The 18781-nt window shown below is 35.4% G+C and overlaps 1 protein-coding gene across 3 annotated transcripts in view; it reads right to left on the bottom strand.

Moving 5' to 3' along the window:
* THSD7B (thrombospondin type 1 domain containing 7B) overlaps nt 1-18781 on the bottom strand; it is a 903223-nt gene that overhangs the window by 101107 nt on the left and 783335 nt on the right. For all 3 annotated transcript variants that reach the window (XM_036023677.1, XM_036023678.1, XM_028509548.2), the window contains one exon: nt 15155-15305. In XM_036023677.1, the coding sequence (XP_035879570.1) occupies nt 15155-15305 (151 nt within the window). The remainder of the gene's footprint in view (nt 1-15154; nt 15306-18781) is intronic.

Here is an 18781-nt window from a genome sequence, read left to right as displayed (position 1 = left end):
ATAACCTGCCTTCACTTATAATGGTAATACATAAAAAGAAAATTATAAGTCAGTCTCTCTCTCTCTCTCATATATATATATATATATATATATATATATATATATATTATTTGTGTGTGCATATACACACACTATGTGTGTATATATATATATACACATCATACAACTATGATGACAATGCACTCAAATGCTTAACTACATAATATAGATGCTAATTCAACAAAAAAACTAGTGCTACAATATAACACACGTAAAAATAAAATACACATTAACAATTGGATTGTGTTTCCTGGGAAAGCAAAGATGCCTCATAAAAGGAGATGCCTCCTTTCAAATATCATGAGTCCAGTGATTTACACACACACTCACACATGCATGCACAAAGTGACTGCAATATATGCCAAGTATTTATTAAAGAAAATCAAAGGTCATGCCTGATAAAAACCTCATCCATGTATAGAAATAAGCATGTGACCATCACAGTCACGTATACTAGGCAAGTTTTGGTGCCTATTGTTCACAAATTCCCATTCCAGCTGGCCTCACACTGCCCATAGTTCTAGCTCAGAAAACAGTCATCAAGTTGATAGCCCGATTGCTGTGTCTTGGCCAAAAGTCTTTGTCTGATGGCTTAGCCAGTGGTTTATCGGTACCCAATACTTCTGTAAGGGAATATTTTGAGTACTGCTTAGGGTAAAAGGAACATCAGAAGCCCAGCTCAGACATGCAAAGTAAAGCACAGGTAGGTACTGACAGCAAAGAGAAAAATCAAGAGGATCACAAAAGAGAGATGTGGAATCAACAGATAAAATTTCACTTTAATTTCCTATAGTTATTTAAATACAAGTGATGATTTTGTGGTCTTGGCTTTGGTTTTTAATCTTTGAAGACAAAAGAAAAATATAAATTACCTATCTCAATATAACTGTCAAAACAACTGTGAAACACTTGTCACTGTGAAACTCAAGAATATGACAAAGATGTCCATAACAGGTATTATACAGTTGGTCATAGTTGTTGTTAGCTCTGCTCAAACTAAAAAAGATCTGAGAAAAAAATAATCCTATACACTCATGGCATAATAAAGACATTCATGACTGAGATGATATATTATGGCTCTTAAAATACCAGGAGAACAGATCCAAAACATGAAAGAACAAATATAAGAGTTCGGTAAAGTAAGCACATGAAAAAAAGCAAAGGAAACCCAACACTTCACCTCCCTCTATGTCAGCAATAACATTTTAAGTAGTGCCATTTACAATATTAATGCCTAAGTATAAACTTAACACACAAATGCCTACATAAAGGAGGCCACAAAATTTAACAGACATACATAAAAAGGGGTTGCATTTTTAAAAAATGAAAGTACATGAATTACTAAGCTAAAGGCTAGACACCAACATTTTATATACATAACGCTCTGCAGCTTTCTATATGCTTAAAATGCTTCATAGTCTAAAAATGAAAGGAAACTCGATGAACATTGCATGAGGATTCCCTTTCCTATAAAAAACAGTAAGGAAGTTCCTCAGAAAATCATAAATAGAATTACCGTATGACCCAGTAATTTCACTTCAGGATGTCTGTCTGAAGAAAATGAAAACACTAGCTCGAAGAGCTATGTGCATTTCTGTGTTCATTGCAGCATTTACAATAGCAAAGATATGGAAGAAATCTAGTTGTCTATCAATAGATAAATGGATAATAAAGATGTGGTACATGTACACAATGAAATATTACTCACCCAGAGAAAAGTAAAATCTTGCCATTTGCAACAACGTGTGTGGAACTAGAGGTAATTATGCTATGTAAAATAAGTTAGAGAAAGACAGATACCTTATGAACTCCTTATATGTAGAATCTAAAAAAAATAAGAAAACAAGTGGATAAACAAAACAAAACAGAAACATACTCATGGAAATAAAGAACTGATGGTTGCCAGAGGGGAAGGCATAGGAGAAAGAGTGAAGAGGTGAAGGAAATAAGAGGTAGAAATTTCCAGTTATAAAATAAATAAGTGGCAGGGATGTAATGTAGAGCATAGAGAATATAGTCAATAATATTGTAATACACCTTGTACAGTGTCAGAAAAACACACTATATTTATAAATGGTAGAATGAGGTCAAAATCTTTTCAAATTAAATATTGATTAAAAAGTTAATGAATTTCCAAGTGTTTTTCTTTCAAAGTTTAATAAAAATGTTAGATGTTTAATAGCAACATAAGATATGGAAATACCTCAAAAAGGAAAAGAAATATAAATGAAGATATATTTGCTGAAATGCTGAAAGATATGTTTAAGGTATATGAATTAAAAACAGACTAAATAAAATCACATACTAGTACTAGACAGAAGTGTTAAAATGTCAGAAAAACACACTCACACACACAGGTGTGTGTGTATATGTATACAAATATACATACACACACATATATATATGAAAAAGAACATAATTACAGATATATGGCATTAAATTACTTTACAACAGAATTTTGTCTACTTTATTTGAATAGATGTTTTAAAATTTAGCAAAACTTGCCATATCCATGCATTATATAATAACTAAATTTTATTCAAGATGAGGTTTCACAAGAACATGATTGCAGGAGAAATTGGACAGATTGTCAAAAATATACCACTGAAAAATATTCTTGCTACAGATGTGTTTAAAATTTCAGAGAACTAATTCCTATATTTAAGAAATTGTTCAGAAAAAAGTAGAACCTTTCAAATGAATTTTTCCAAATAAACATAATAGTATAATATTAAATTCAATATTAGTAGATGGAAGGATTGGGGTGGGGGTAAGAGACATTCGGAACCAATTAGAATAATAATAGACTAAATTCTTAAGTTTACAAAAAATGTTGCTTTTTTTATTGAGTTTATTGGGGTGTATAACAAAACTATACAGGTTTCAGGTTTTGTATGCCTCTTAAGGCTCTATTATGACTTCCTGCCAAGATGGAGACATAGGTAGGACACACTGTGCCTCCTTGCACAACCAAAAGAAGGACAACAACACATTTAAAATGAAAAACAACCAGCACTGACAGAAAATTGAAACTGTATGGAAGACTGACAACCAAGGAGTTAAAGAAGAAACATCCATTCAGGCCGGAAGGAGGGGTGGAGATGGCAGCCAGGTGGAGAAGATTTATGGCAAGACAGCAGCTGGCAGACCCAGTGAGGCAGCAGATTGTGGACTGCGTGACTCCACATTCGCATGCAGATGAACCAGGAGGATCAACTGGGAAATGAGACAGACCACGAAACCCAGGGTTCCAGGGCAGGGAAATAAATTCTCCAACCTCTGATTGAAAATATCTGTGGGGCTGAAACAGTAGCAGCAGAAACTCCCAGCCTCACAAGCCAGAGTCCATTGGAGAGATCCACAGGGCCCTAAGAACATAGACAAACCCATCTACCTGGGAATCAGCACCAGAAGGGCCCAATTTGATTATGAGTAGAGGGGGAAAGAGACTGAAAACTGGCAGAGAGTGGACCAAGCGCCATCATTCCCTCTCAGACCCCTTCCCCACATCCAGAATCACAATGCAGTGATGTGGTTTGCCCCACCCTGGTGAACACCTAGGTTCTGCCCCTTACTATGTAACAGGCGCACCAAGACAAAAAAAACAATGAAAGAACAGATCAAAGCTCCAGAAAAAAAATACAACTAGGCAATTAATATATAGCGAAACTATCAGATGAATAGTTCAAAACACTGGTAATCAGGATGCTCACAGAATTGGTTAAATATGGTCACAAGTTAGAGGGAAAAAAGAAGGCTATGCTAAGTGAAATAAGGGAAATGTACAGGGACCAACAGTGATGGGAAGGAAATCAAGACTCAAATCAACAGTGTAGACCAGGAGGAAGAAAGAAATATTCAGCCAGAAAAGAAAGAAGAAATAAGAATTCAAAAAATGAGGAGAGGCTTAGGAACCTCCAGGACATCTTAAATGTTCCAACATCTGAATCATAGGGGTGCCAGAAGGAGAAGAGGGAGAGCAACAAATTGAAAACTCATATGAAAAATAATGAAGGGGAATTCCCCCAATCTGGCAAAGGAAATAGACTTCCAGGAAGTCCAGGAAGCTCAGAGAGTCCCAAAGAAGTTGGACCAAGGAGGAACACACCAAAGCACATCATAATTACATTAACCAAGATGAAAGAGGAGAGAATCCTTAAAAGCAGTAAGAGAAAAGGAGACAGTTACCTACAAAGGAGTTCCATAAGACTACCAGATGAGTCTCAAAAGAGACCTTACAGGCAAGAAAGGGCTGCAAAGAAGTATTCCAAGTCATGAAAGGCAAGGACCTACATCCAAGATTACTCAATTCAGGAAAGCTATCATTTAGAATGGAAGGGCAGATAAAGTGCTTCCCAGATAAGGTCAATAAAGGAGTACATCATCACCAAGCCCTTATTATATGAAATGTTAAAGGGATCTATCTAAGAAAAAGAAGATAAAAAATATGTATAGTAAAATGACAGCAAAATCACAATTATTAACAATCACATGTAAAACAAAAACAAAAACAAAAACAAACTAAGCAAACAACTAGAACAGGACAGAACCACAGAAAGGAGATCATATGGAGGGTTATCATCAGGGGAGTAGAAGGAGGAAAAAGGGGGAAAAGGTACAGAGAATAGCATAAATGGTAGGTAGAAAATAGATAGGGGGAGGTTAAGAATAGTATAAGAAATGTAGAAGCAAAGAACTTATATGTAAGACCCATGGACATGAACTAAAAGAGGGGAATGAAGCATTAAAAATAAAATAGCATAGACTATAACCAAATAGTCTACTTTAAGAATAAAGCATATTTCAAAATATAAGGTCTATTTAAAACTATAAGACATGTAAAGGACAAATTCTAAAAATTGTATCAGAACAAAGCATTTGATAACACTGAGTAGCCATTAATTCCACAGATGGGATTATACCCAAAGAATCTTCAAAAGATTCAAAAGAACCTATGCACCCAATGTTCATGGCAGCACAATTTACAATAGCCAAATGTTGGAAGCAACCTAAGTGTCCATCAGTAAATGAATGGATCAAAAAACTATGATACATTTACACAATGGAATACTATGCAGCAGAAAGAAAGAAGGAGCTCCTATCCTTTGCTATACCATGGATGGACCTGGAGAGCATATGCTAAGCGAAATAAGCCAGGTGGTGAAAGATAAATACCATACAGTCTTACCTATAAGTGGAACCTAATCAACAAAACAAACATGCAAGCAAAATATAACCAGAGACATTGAAATAAAGAACAAACTGACAGTAACAGAAGGGAGGTGGGAGGGGATAGTGGTGGGAGGGGAAGAGTTGTCAAGGAACACGTATAAAGGACACATGGACCAAGACAAAAGGGTTAGGATGGAGGGTGAGAGGTAGGGTTGGCTGGTGTGAGGGGAAGTGGTAGAGGAAAAGTAGAGATAACTGTACTTGAACAACAATAAAAAAAAGAGAAAAACCCTATGTATATACAGATATATTATAGTTGCATGTATGTTCAAGATATTTAGAGAAAATCCTTAAATCTGAGAATGCAGACACTGTTTGAAATGGCTCAAACACAATATTATTATTATTAATTTCAAGAAAAGACTGACATAATTTTTATTTTGTTTTTAGTATTATTTAGAAAGTCCTTATTGAATAAAGTATGTCCAGGATAAATACATAAAATGATACAATCATTATTTGCATATTGTATGGGTTGTTCTAAAGATTATATGATTATATAATGAGAAAAATCCTTAGAATGTCAACTAGCTAAAAAATCCCAGTAGAATTAATGAGAATATTTATAAAAACATGGATATAAGGTGTACATAAAACCTAGTAGTGTAGTTAGACACTATAATTAACCAGTTGGTTAGAAATATTCACTAAAAAACATATTAGTACTAGTGATGAAAAATTTAATTGGATGTAACAAGAATATAAGAAAATTCTCATGAACAAATAAAATATACCTAGAATATAAACACAGAAACAGTCAGTAAAGAAATATTCATTTGGAATTTAATGGAAAAGCCTATCTTATACTACATACAAAATTAAATAACTGATGAATTAAATATCTTTATATATTTTAAGCAATTAAAATATTGGAAATGAAATTTTGAAACAATAAACCTGTGAAATATTTAAGCAAGAAAGAAATTTAGTTTCATAACAATTAAATACTTTTCTGTGGTATAATATACCATAATGTGTTAAGATTAAATTAAGATTTTGGTTAAAGATGGAGGGTTTTAGAGAATTCCTTCCACAATTACTACTAAAATGATATTAAAGGGATTAAAGTGGGAGTAAGTGAATTTGTTTTTAAAGGTGTACAAATGATTGTATGCTAATAATATTAACAGTACAAAAGGAATGATATTGAGCAAACTAACAAATTGGTGTGAAAACTGCCTTAGCTGACCTGAGAGTACTGAATTCCAAACCAGCAATGGGTAAATTGGTACCTGATTTGTTCTATAAAGCTTCAAATACTAAGAATGTGAGCAGCAAGAACATCTGAAAAAGGAGGTGGAATTAGGCTCAAAACTAGAGTGCTCACTGAAAGGGAGTTTTTGAACTCAGTAGACTGCCTCCTAGTCTCTGTCCACTGTCACAGCCAGATGTCTGCCTTCTACAACTCTAGCTAAAGACTAGAAATGTATTATTCTTTTAAAGGGGAAAAAAGGTTTTTTTTTCACTGTGGACACTAGGCACAATTGAACATGGAGCTATCATTTTGAAAATAAGAGGATTAAAGTGAAAGACTGTCTATGTAATAAACATTGAGACCTTTAGCATTTTTTTCCTATTTTGTTCTTAGAATATTGTCAACCAGGTTTATGTGATCCAGATAATAGTTTCTGAGGACTACAGCCACATACAGAATAATTTTAGCCACTACCTCTTTAAATATTTTTCTGTCCATTCCCATGCTCCTGAAAGGACTCCAAATTTATTGAGTAGTTATTTTATACCACTTGCTAATGCTCCACAGATCACTTAGTCTATTTATTTCCCTTCGGTCTTTTTTTCTTTATTTGCTTTAGTGTAATTTCTATTACTATGTCTTAAAGTTCACTCATCTTTTATGTTGCACAGTGTAATGTTTTATTACTCTCATTTGGTACATTTTTAAAAAATTTTCAGACATTGTATTTTAGATCTCTAAAAATTATATGATTCTTTTCAATATCTTTTGTTTTACTCATTATGTTCTTATCTTCCTTTAAATTTCAGAGCATATATAAAATACTTATCACAGCTGTTTTTTAAATTTTTATTTAGAGAGAGACAGAGAGAGAGAGAGGGAGAGAGGGAAACACAGATCTGTTGTTCCACTTATTTATGTATCCATTGGTTGCCTCCTGTGTGTGCCCCAACCAGGGATTGAACCAGACACTCTGGCATATCGGGATGAAGATCAAACAAACTGAGCCATTTGGTCAGGGTCTATCATAACTGTTTTTAAGTTACTTATCTTCTATTCCTGCTTATATTGACTGGTCTTCCTCCTGCTTATGGGTCACAATTTGTTGCCTCTTTAGATGTGTAGTAGTAATTAGGTATAAGATATATATATATATATATATATATATATATATATATATATATATAAAACTACACATGTAATAGGAATTCAGCTCCATGACTTTTCATACTGTGAAAACACCCATATCATATGACCAGAGCTCAAGAAACAAAATATTACCAGCACTACTTAAGTCCCTAACATGCCTCCTAGTCACCACTCCTAGACATTGTGAGTGCTACATTTATTAAATTTGTGTGTGTCTTCCATTTAAATGTGTTAACATTTATTTTGGAAGACAGGAAGGTTACTTGTGGACCAGGTGTTGGGAACCACCCTGCCTGGTTTTAGAAGCTGTAACCTCGCCATGGCTAAGGTTGAGTGAAAGACCTTGGGACCATAAGGCACTAAGGAGACAAAGCTTATCTTCCAGGCAGGGGTGCTGCCTCTGCTCCCTTTACTTCACCCTGCTCAGCCCCAGGTGGCTGACTGGTTAGCCAATGATGGATAAGATTCCTTAAGGGAGGGACAACCTAAGACAGGCACAGTCACGAAGGGGCCATCAGGGAAGGACTTAGGGGATGATAGAAAAGTGGCGATGAACCTTTACCCCTCAGCTTTGTCATAACCCGAGTCCTCATTCTATCTGTAAAAAGTCTCCTAATCTCTTGGCAGCTCACATCCTCCACCTGACTTAACCCTAAAACAACACCGGAGGTGGGTGCAGCCCTGTGCTGGGAAGGGTGGTTCCCCAGGGCAATCACGCCTAAGAAAGAATGCATAAAATCCTGTGAAACCTGCTTTGCTAAGAATACCCTCAATTTAAATGATAAGGGTCCAAACATAAAATGAGTTTGTTTCCCAAAGTTTTATAGCCCTTTAGCTATATGACCCTGACTCAGAATATGCCCTCATAGTTCTTTGAATGTTATCTACTGTTTGGTCCTTACTGCCTGACAATGATTGATAAGCTTTACATACATTCCTTGTATTCCTATGCAAATTAAACCCAATAAAAGCCCACTGATGAACAGGTTCTAGGCTCCTCTCCTCTGAGAGACTGGCCACCTTTCCTCCCCAAGCAGATCATATCTTAGTAGGCTTATTCTCATCTGTAGCAGCTGGGGTGGGGTGGGGGGTGCAGCTCTGTAGGCAGAGCACCCCCCCCCCCCCACCACACACACACAATGGAGTTGACTTTTCCAAGGTTTGTCTTTAAATTTCATTAGGGAAATTCTAGAGTAGAATTTACTCCAGGGCCACCAAAGGCACAACCCTGTCCAATCCTCATTGGACCAGCCTTGCAGTTGTGCTGGGTTAATCATTAATAAGTTCATTAATTTTGATACTTTTTATAAGTCCTGTTTTTAATTTTTTGAAAATTAAACTCCCACAAGGTATAAAAGGTATCATGGTTATGTTTTGCTGTAGTTGTGATTAGTCATTATCTCATAAAAGATATATAGAAGTATTCATAATAAAATGAGAAAGTGTGGGGTATACTTTAAAGTCATCTATAGGAGAACAAATAAAAGGTGGGGAAGAAGAAATAAATAAAATTGTCATATGTAGATAATTGTGGAAGTTGGTGACCAATGTTAAGTAGGTTGATCAATTTATGGGGCTCATTATAGAATTTTTGAGAGAATTTCTACTATATAATAGAGATGAAGATAGGCAGAGAGAGAGGGAAAAGAGAGAAAGGAACAGGGAGAGATCGAGAACAATAGAACCCTATTTTATAATTCAAATTGGTGATGGTGAGATGTGAATAAGTCACACTGTATAAGAAAGAATAGTAACACTGAAATTTAAAAACTGGAACAGCCCAAAGATTGCTTTCATCTGATTGTCATTTGCTGCTAGGCTGCATGAAATGAAGCACCCTTCCTGCAGGGCCTAATGTGGTTCTGGAAATATTGATGGTTCTAACTGACATTAAACCTCACTGCACACAGGGTACCAAATATCCCACAAATCCTTGAGTAATGAATTATGGGCTTCTGACAAAACCCCTTATCAACTTAGCAGAAGCAATCAGAATTTTCAATGCAAAGTGCAAAAAAATTTAATTATTCTCCTCTGGCTTTTAGTTGTGAGCCAAAGAAAAGCAATAGGCAGCTGGAGGGTCATGACCATTAGGTGTGCCCTCCAGAGACACATGCAGGTTGTCATCTGCATGTTACACACTATGATGACAGGTTGATGAGGAGCTTGAAGCTAAGTACTAGCAGTAAACATTGGGGAAATTTGCTTCTCCAGAAATAGAACTTTCAGGGATGGTGTTAAGGTGAGGAATGTGCTGAGTCATCAGTAATGGAATGTCATTGTTGATGGCATTTACCCAAAACAATACTGGAACACCTTAAAAAAAAGGTATATTTTTCTTAACCTCAAATGGTTAATTCTGGAGCACATGTCAAAAAACCGGGGAGCATTTCTCTTTCTCTTTTTAAGAAGTATCATTACTTGCAGGAGTAATGGCAATGTGTACCTGCAGATATATACCCTCATTGGCTTTCACTAGAGTGTCCTGGACTCAAAAAGAGTTGGAGAAAGGTATGGAAATAAGGTGTATTTTTAAAGCACAGTATTAAGTCTATGAAAGAATTCAGATTTGATTATACTGAAGCCCTATGTAGTCTTCCTTTGTGATACTTCTTCAAAGGTTGTCTCACTGATAATTCAAAGATCTGAGTCACAGACCATAAGGTTGCACTGAGCCACTGTGTATTGAATCTCCATTTGCTGCAGTAAAAGGGAAAGCCAGGCTAGGGTTCCAGCCAGCCTTTGATGCATTCAGCTTGAATGGAATCAAAGTTCAAATTGGTTTGGTAAACGTGAGACATCTTTCTGGAAAGGGATTCTATAAGCTTGCTTCCCTAAAGTATATAGTAGTTTGGAAATTCCTCTCCAAAATCCTCTTTGCTTTTTCCCATCAATATTATTGATTAAGAAATTCCTTAGTCAAACCTCCAAGGAGAGTCATAAATAGAAAATCTGTATTACTTAGTGGAAATTTTCTGTAGGAATTGGTGGCATAAATAAAGAAAACCATATATTTGTTCAGGTATTTCAGGGGCTGAACAGTGTCTGAATTCAGAAATTTATAAACCTCTATTGAAGAATGTATAATTTTATAAATTTCCATAAGTATAGTGTCCAAACATGAATAATAAAGACAAAAACTGAAAAATTAGGTAGATAAATGAGGAATATGGGTAATAAATAATAAACTACTACATATATATGCGTGCACTTGCACATATGTATGTATATACATATACACATATATATTTATACACATAACAAGAATATTATAAGGGTTTTCATATGTACAATTATATGTTTCCTTTTTCATTTAAACACTTTAGAAAAATAAGTATATTAGAGTCCCAAAAGAAATTTTACATACAAGGTGGGGCAAAAGTGGTTTACAGTTTTTTGTATGAAAAATAATACAACAATTAATAAATGATAATACAAGAATAAACTGTGTTTTATGGACTAACAACTGTAAAACTATTTTAGCCATACCCTGTATAGACTACCTGGCTTAAATAGTCACTGTGCCTTTTACTAGCACAGAAAAACAGCTGGTAACTAACTTCTCTGATAATCAATTTATTCATCTATACACTGGGGGAGTATTAGTATCTATTCAGCAGTGGCATTGAGCAGATTAAATGCAATAATAAATGTAAATGCTAAATATGTTGTCTGGCACATGAAAATCATTGGTAAATATAAGTTAAATTTACACATGATATTGTAATTAAAGTGAGATTGAGAAAAAAAATCATGACTTAAATGTAATAACCAAGATGCCTGTGACCCAAAGAGTGTTTCCCAGAGTAGCTGAATCAGCATAACCTGGAAACTTGTTAGAAATGTCAATTCATGGGCCCTACCCCAGAGCTACTGAAGTGCAGCCTCTTGGATGGGCAGAGGAGCTGTGTATTAATACACATCTAAACAATTCTTATGGGTGCCAGTGTAAAAATAATTGCCCCAGAAGTTAGGAAATAATTAAAAATATATTAGTATACTTTGCACACTAATATATATATTAGTATATACACTAATTTGTATATACACTACTAGTGTATATTAGCATATACACTAATTTGTACACTAATATATATATTAGTATATACAAAGTATACTATTATTAGTATATATAGTATATAGTACATATATACTATAATAAGTATATACACTACATACTTATTATATATGGTATACTATATATACTAACACATATATGTACTTTGTATACTAATATATATATTTTGTATACTAATACATATGTACTAACATATATACTAATATATATACTTTGTATACTAATACATATATACTAAAGTATATATAGTATCACTACTCTGCTAGTGCACACTGTGTGCACTAATGAACACTGCTACTCAGCTGTTGAACCCTTTCCTATTCTCACACAGCATGTTTTCTCAAGGACAAGGAGGCCTGTGAGCTCCTCATTGCCAGTGAGGTTCTGTCACACACATTTGGCCTCAGAGTACAGGACATGTACTGGGAATCAAAGAAATTACTTTAATTGATTAATTGGCTTTGCTAAATTTCTTTTAAATAACTAGAAAGTCTACTTACTTCACCATGATTAAAAACATATCAAGATATTTCATATTAAATATAGCTTCTATAGCTAAATCAAAGTATAAATTGCAGAGCATTTTGTGGATATATAAGAGAAATAGAAATATGTTTTTGCATCAGAAATATTTTACTTTTCTCTTTGAATTTTTTAAAAAACTTCTTTTATTTATTGATTTTTAGAAATAGAGGAAGGGGGTTGGGGGAGGGGGAGAGAAGGAGAGAGAGAGAGAGGGACAGAGGGGGACAGAGAGAGAGAGACATTGATTTATTGTTTTACCTATTTATGCATTCATTGGTTGATTCTTGTATGTTCCCTGACTGGGGGTCGAACCCACAACCCTGGCATATTGGGATATAGAGCAACTCAGTTGCTCTAACCAACTGAGTTACTTGGCCAGGGAAAATTTATTTTTTGTTTGTTTTTTGTTTGTTTATGTGTTTGGCTTTAAAAACTGCCCTGGGAAGAAAAAGAAGGAGGAAAAAAACATAGTGAATTTTGTTCCATTAACATATGTCACAGTGCAGACTCTCAAAGGAGAATTTGGTATAATAATGACCAATATTATACTGTGATTCAACACAGGGTATAGAGAACAATTATACAATAACCGTTTTTTTTTTTTCCTCAGAAAGTGCACATTAACATGCTGATCAAACTTTGGGCACAGCCATCCAGCTGGCTGACTTTGCCATTATCATGATCATGATCGTTGTCAAGTGCTGTTCAAGCATCTCTGAGACTGGCGTGTTATGCTAAGAAGTTGCAATATATTAAAGTCATGCAATATATCTAGAGATGGGGAAATTTGTAAATTGTGAGCATTAATTGGCATTTTTCCCATTTTAAGGTTTTTATTTATACCGGAGAACAGCAAGACGTTTGTAGAAGAACAAGGCCCAGGGCCATTGTGGTCAGACAGACCTGAATGACCATGCATAGTGTCTACCTTCACAGCACAGTGCTATTATAATACTGCAGCACAGTGTCAGCTACCTAAGCTGTGCTCAGTGAGAGTTATTATTGCTGTTGTCATAGCGGTTGTTGCTGCTATAATGTGATGATGATGATGATGATGATGTAACTTAGAAGATACATAAGCAGTTGAAAGACAACCCTCCCAACTTCATGGTAAGGAACAAGTAACTGTCAGCTTCCAGACACATAAGAGGAGGTTAAAATATTCTCTCTATCTCTAATTTATAAACACTCCAAAAATAGAGTAACTATGTTTAAAAAGCAAATCTTGAAGAAAATTGTCTTTTAGAAACCCAAAGAAGCAAGCACAGGATGCCAGTCATCACAAAACTGTGTCAAATGCTTCTACAACAAACATTCTAGCTTAGTACTCAGATACTTTGACTTAAGAGGGCAACATTTTCATTGCAAAGTGATCACAGCTTTATGGATTCTTCGGTGAGAAAATTAGAAAAGAAGTGAGAGAGATCATGACCTCTACATTTAATTAAACTTTTCAGTTGCTAATTCTTCTGCAAGTTGATTAATAAAGAGCGTATGCTACCACAGTTTCTGAAGTGTTAGTATATGTACTCAGTCATGTAATAATCATTCAGATCATTATAACTTGCTAAAAGTATCTTGTTTTATTCTTAAAAATAAATGTTGCATCTTAAAGAGAAATATTGGGTCTGATTCTACTTAATTCTTCCAAAATAAGTGAGCCAAGGATGTAAGAACAAATGTTCTGGCTTCATCAGATAGAATAATATTCATTTCCAACTCTATCACTTAAACACTGTGGAGGTTAGTGTAAGCTAGTTAGCCTTCTTGAGAATCAGTTTCTTCATTTGTACAATGGGACTGGTAACAGTACATACTTAATAGAACAGTAGCAAGAACTAAAGGGAATAATTCTTACTTACACAGGAAGTGTTCAGTAAATGTCAATAGTCATTGTATTCAACTTACACACAAAATAACTTAGTCACAGGACATACACCTTATTCTTACAAATTATTCTTTATTGATACCTCTGCATCTTAATACTATGTTGTTGTATTCCCAGCAACTCTATAAATAAAAAATAACAGTAACAAAGCAACTCTCTTTCAGGAATATAACTAAAGAAATGTGAAAGATAAGATTGCAAAAATTAATAAGGAATCAATGGTTAAAAGAGCAAATATAGGACATTCACTGATTATAAACATATTTTCTATTTTCATATAAAAATTTTATACATTCTTTCCACAAATAGTATCACTGTTAAATTCAAAATATCCTAATTCTTCCCTTTCTAATGTTTGAACCCATAAAATATATTCCTTATCCTAATTTTATTTTTTAGTTCTTTAAGCAGAAATATAAGACTAAAACATCAAAATTTATCTTCTGAAAATATTAAGGTGAACCAACCTACTTGGAGAACACTTATTTTCGTATATTCACTTATGTTTTTATATTTTTTTAAAGAAGAAAAATGAGGGCAAATACTTTAGACTTTAAAAAAGACTTTGTGAGCTTTGGAAAAACATGACCAGAGAACACCTCATCTTTGGGAATACAGCACAAGACAAAAACATCATCACTAACAGAAGCTGAATTACACAGCAGAGTTGAGCTACTAAGAGAAAATTGATTCTGCCACAATAAAAATGGAACAGAGCCAAGAGACTACAATCAGAATCATTTGGGTACTTAAGAGACCCCTTTAACAATGGGAGTGCATTCGAATCCTAGTGCCATCATTATAGGCTTATTTTCCTTGTCCAGTTGCCATGATATAGGCCTAAAAAGAAGCACTGACATTTTAAATTGCTCAGTCTCCATAGCTGAATTTCATTTTCTTTTCTTTTTCTTTTTTTTTCTTTCATAGGTAAAAACATTTTCCCTTATTACTAGAAGAATGATTCTGAGAGCAGCACTGTGAATGTCTAGAGAACAATAGTGAAGGCAGCACCAGAGGGTTAGGGTATTGACAAGGGGAGAGAAATTACCTGCGGGCATTTGCTCCAAGGTGCCCACTCGGACATGACACATTCATTGGGACACAGAAGAGAGCAGGGTTGGGTTGCTGAGGGCATTTCATCCTGGCTGCAGAGGCTTTTATCCACTGCTCCGCCTTCACTCTCTACAGTGTTCTTACATCTGTAAGGCAAGACCACAAGGTAATTTGATCATTTAAAACAGTAGAGAATAAATTTAAAATAGTTAAGATGTATCACACTTACTCTTCAAATATAAACATAAGGCCAGCAGAGAAATGAGGTAAAAAATTCCAGTCAGCCTTTATTGAGTGATAACTCTGTGCAGAACTTTTCACTCAGCAGAGCGGGAAATCACAGTAGGGGCTAGAGACACTGTTGTCCTCGAACAACTCTCAGTCTACAGAGACCTCCAATATATTTACTCAGGTGTACCTAGAGTGAATTTACTTTTTATTGTAGCAGATCTTGAAGGCTCTCCTTCTTTGAATGTATCTATGATTTTGTAATAGCCAGAGCCTTCATGGTTCCGGCGACTCTCTCAGAGCTTTCCTAGATATCCATTTCATATCACATCATATAACCCTCCCCAATCTTTGTCCAGCATATTTAAGATCATGACAAAGTAAAGTAAAAATTAATTGAATATGTTTTCTGTTAGGTATTTTCTGCAAATCAGTAAGGAGTTTTGGTATCATAAACGAAAGGGCAATGAGCAAGCATTTTCATGCAGCAGCTGGGCACATGGTGTAGACACATGCATTGTAGTTGTTTGGACTACCCGCTGTTGGGCTTTGAGATAAGTTCTGGTGGAGGCTAGATAAATGGTCATGTCATTGGTTCTGTCAAATAAAAACCAAAGTCTTATACCACTATATACCCCATCAACCCACCAGAATGGCTTAAACACAAACAAAAAATATCAAGGGTTGGCAAGAATGTGGAACAATTGTAATTCTTCTTACTCTGCTTGTTGGAGCACAAACTCTTTGACAAACTAGTTGGCAGTATGTACTAAAACTAAACAGATACCACCTGCATGTCCCGACAGCCCCACTTTTATATTCATCTGCAAAAGGAAGGTGGACAGACCTGCACTGCAAAAACTGACCAAAATGTTCATGGTTCCACTACAAGTAACTGACCAAACTAGATTACATGCTATAAAGTGGTGAGAATGCACGTAAACTCCTGTTACATAAAACAGCATGGGGAAAGCTTACAAATATAATATTGAACAAAAGAAACTAGACAGAAAAGAACATTTATAATTCCATCCATATAAAATTAAGAAGTAGATAATGCTCATGTGTGGCCTCAGAAGTCACGATAGTGATTACCCCTGGAGGAATGGTTATTGAGGGGCTTAGGTGGTCCTGGCAATATTTTGTTTCTTGGTCTCAGGGCTGTTACACAGGTGTGTTTACATTGTGAAAATTCACCGAGCTGCAGCCCTATCATGTGAGCATTTCTCAGCACTTATATAGTACATACCAATTAGAAGGTCATTTTAAAATTATTTTCTGAAAGAGGTTTAATAAAGACTTGCTATAGGTAAGCCTCTTTTGCTAGGTATTGGGATCCAAAGTTATTATTTGTTAATAATAGTTCATTTTGTTACTGTATCTGAGGGCTTACTATGTATCTAATCTTTGCCTGGATGCTGGGGTACAGAACTGAAAAAATGACAGGCAATATATTTATTGTTACAAATATTTTCTTCTAGTGACAATGAGCAGAGTAAAGGTGAAGACAACAGAGGTGATGAGATAAACAGTGCCAGTCGCCGGCCTGGATATTTCAGACACAGTACCACAGCCAAGGAGCAAGCGTTTTGAGTGGCGTGCAGCAGAACTTTTGCTACTTCACAAAATCACACTGTGTTGGAATGAATTATCCTGTACATTAAGAGTTTCTTTTTTACATATATTAAGAATTGTTTAAAAATTCAGGAAAATTGTAAAGCATATCACCTGGCACAAAATAAAATAAATTTCATTAGGTGATAAGTAAAGGGAAAGTACTGTATAAAGGAGGCTAGCAGAGAATGGCAGACAGGGAGAAGACATAAGTATGTAATGCCTTCTAATACAGGGAGGCATGACATAGAGTTATCTATGGACTTTAATTTCTCGTGTGGTAATAGCCAATAGCAGAAGGAGAAACCACGAGATGGCTTATTTGTCTTTCTCTAGACAAACTTAAGAGCTGGAAATTGCTTTTCGTCTTGACTGTGTACCCTCAGCTGATGTCCTTTTATTATTTCACTGAGAAAGAAGAGGTAAGGCTTCTGGTCAATGGTGTCCAGCTGAACTTACCCATTAGTCTTTGTTTACTTTCAATATGCCACAAACACAATATTAAAAGAATTTGTTACACACACACACACACACACACACACACACCAAGTGGAAGGAAATGGCATTACCCTGCAAGGACAGAGAACAAGGGAGAAAATAAAGGTGATAAAATGAAAATGGACGGGTTCCTGGTACCTCTCACACCAAGAACTCTGAACGGTAAGTCTGTAAGGCAAAACAGAGAAAGTAACTCCATTTACACCACAGAACACATGAATTATTTGGGATTTGTGGCACTAAGTACCTCTGGAAATCTGACTAAAAGTGAGGCTGAAAAACTGGAGAATTCATTGAAAGTATGTTGAAGTACCTAGGCTCTCAGAGCCCCTCCCCCAATCCACACAGCTAGGGGAAGGCCCCTCCCTGCTGCTGAATTGAAATTTTTTTTTTTAAAGATTTTATTTATTTATTTATTTTTAGAGAGGGAAGGGAGGGAGATAGAGAGAGAGAGAGAGAGAAACATCAATGTGCGGTTGCTGGGGGTTCTGGCCTGCAACCCAGGCATGTACCCTGGCTGGGAATCGAACCTGGGACACTTTGGTTCCCAGCCCACGCTCAATCCACTGAGCTATGCCAGCCAGGGCCTGAATTGAAATTTTATCAGATAGAAAGGATCATAAAAAGGGCCTTCATATTGAAAACAAGGATTTAAGTTAAAGCTAACATACTAAGAATATCACCACAAACACAGTTCTTAAATAATGCAAATTTATTACCTTATGATTCTGTAGTATAGAAATCCAACATGGTTCTCACTAGGTGAACTCAGTGCTTTGGCAGAGCTACACTCCTTTCTGGAGGCTCTAGAGGAGAATATATTTCCTTACCATTTTTTAGGTTAGTAAAAGGAATAATATCCTTTTACCTTGTTTAAAAAGACTACATGAGTAGTCTTTTGAGTACTGGCACCAGCCTATTGGGCCAGCTTGTTATTCATCTTGTTATAATGAGCCAAGAAAGTGCTTGCTCTGGGCACTTCCCTGGAATTCTCTTTCTATAGATCTTCACATTCATTTGGGTCTCTCCTCGAGTATTTTGCTAATCAGCCTCCCTTAAATAGTATTCCTCATTTCTCTGACCCGATTTTATGTTTTTCTTGGCATTTCATAACAAAGACTTTCCAATATATTTATATATATTTTTTTCTCTGCTACTATACTGTAAATCCTTTGAGGTCAGGAACTTTCTGTTCACTTTTTTTAATCCCCATTTCCTAGAACAATGCCTGATAATAGAAGACAAGTATTCAAAGATATTTTTTAAGTTAATAATGATAGTC

Source organism: Phyllostomus discolor, chromosome 4, assembly GCF_004126475.2.
Source record: "Phyllostomus discolor isolate MPI-MPIP mPhyDis1 chromosome 4, mPhyDis1.pri.v3, whole genome shotgun sequence".
In the NCBI taxonomy this organism is placed as follows: Eukaryota; Metazoa; Chordata; class Mammalia; order Chiroptera; family Phyllostomidae; genus Phyllostomus; species Phyllostomus discolor.
The sequence above is the reverse complement of the archived record's forward strand: the minus strand, read 5'-3'. Positions and strand labels throughout refer to the sequence as shown.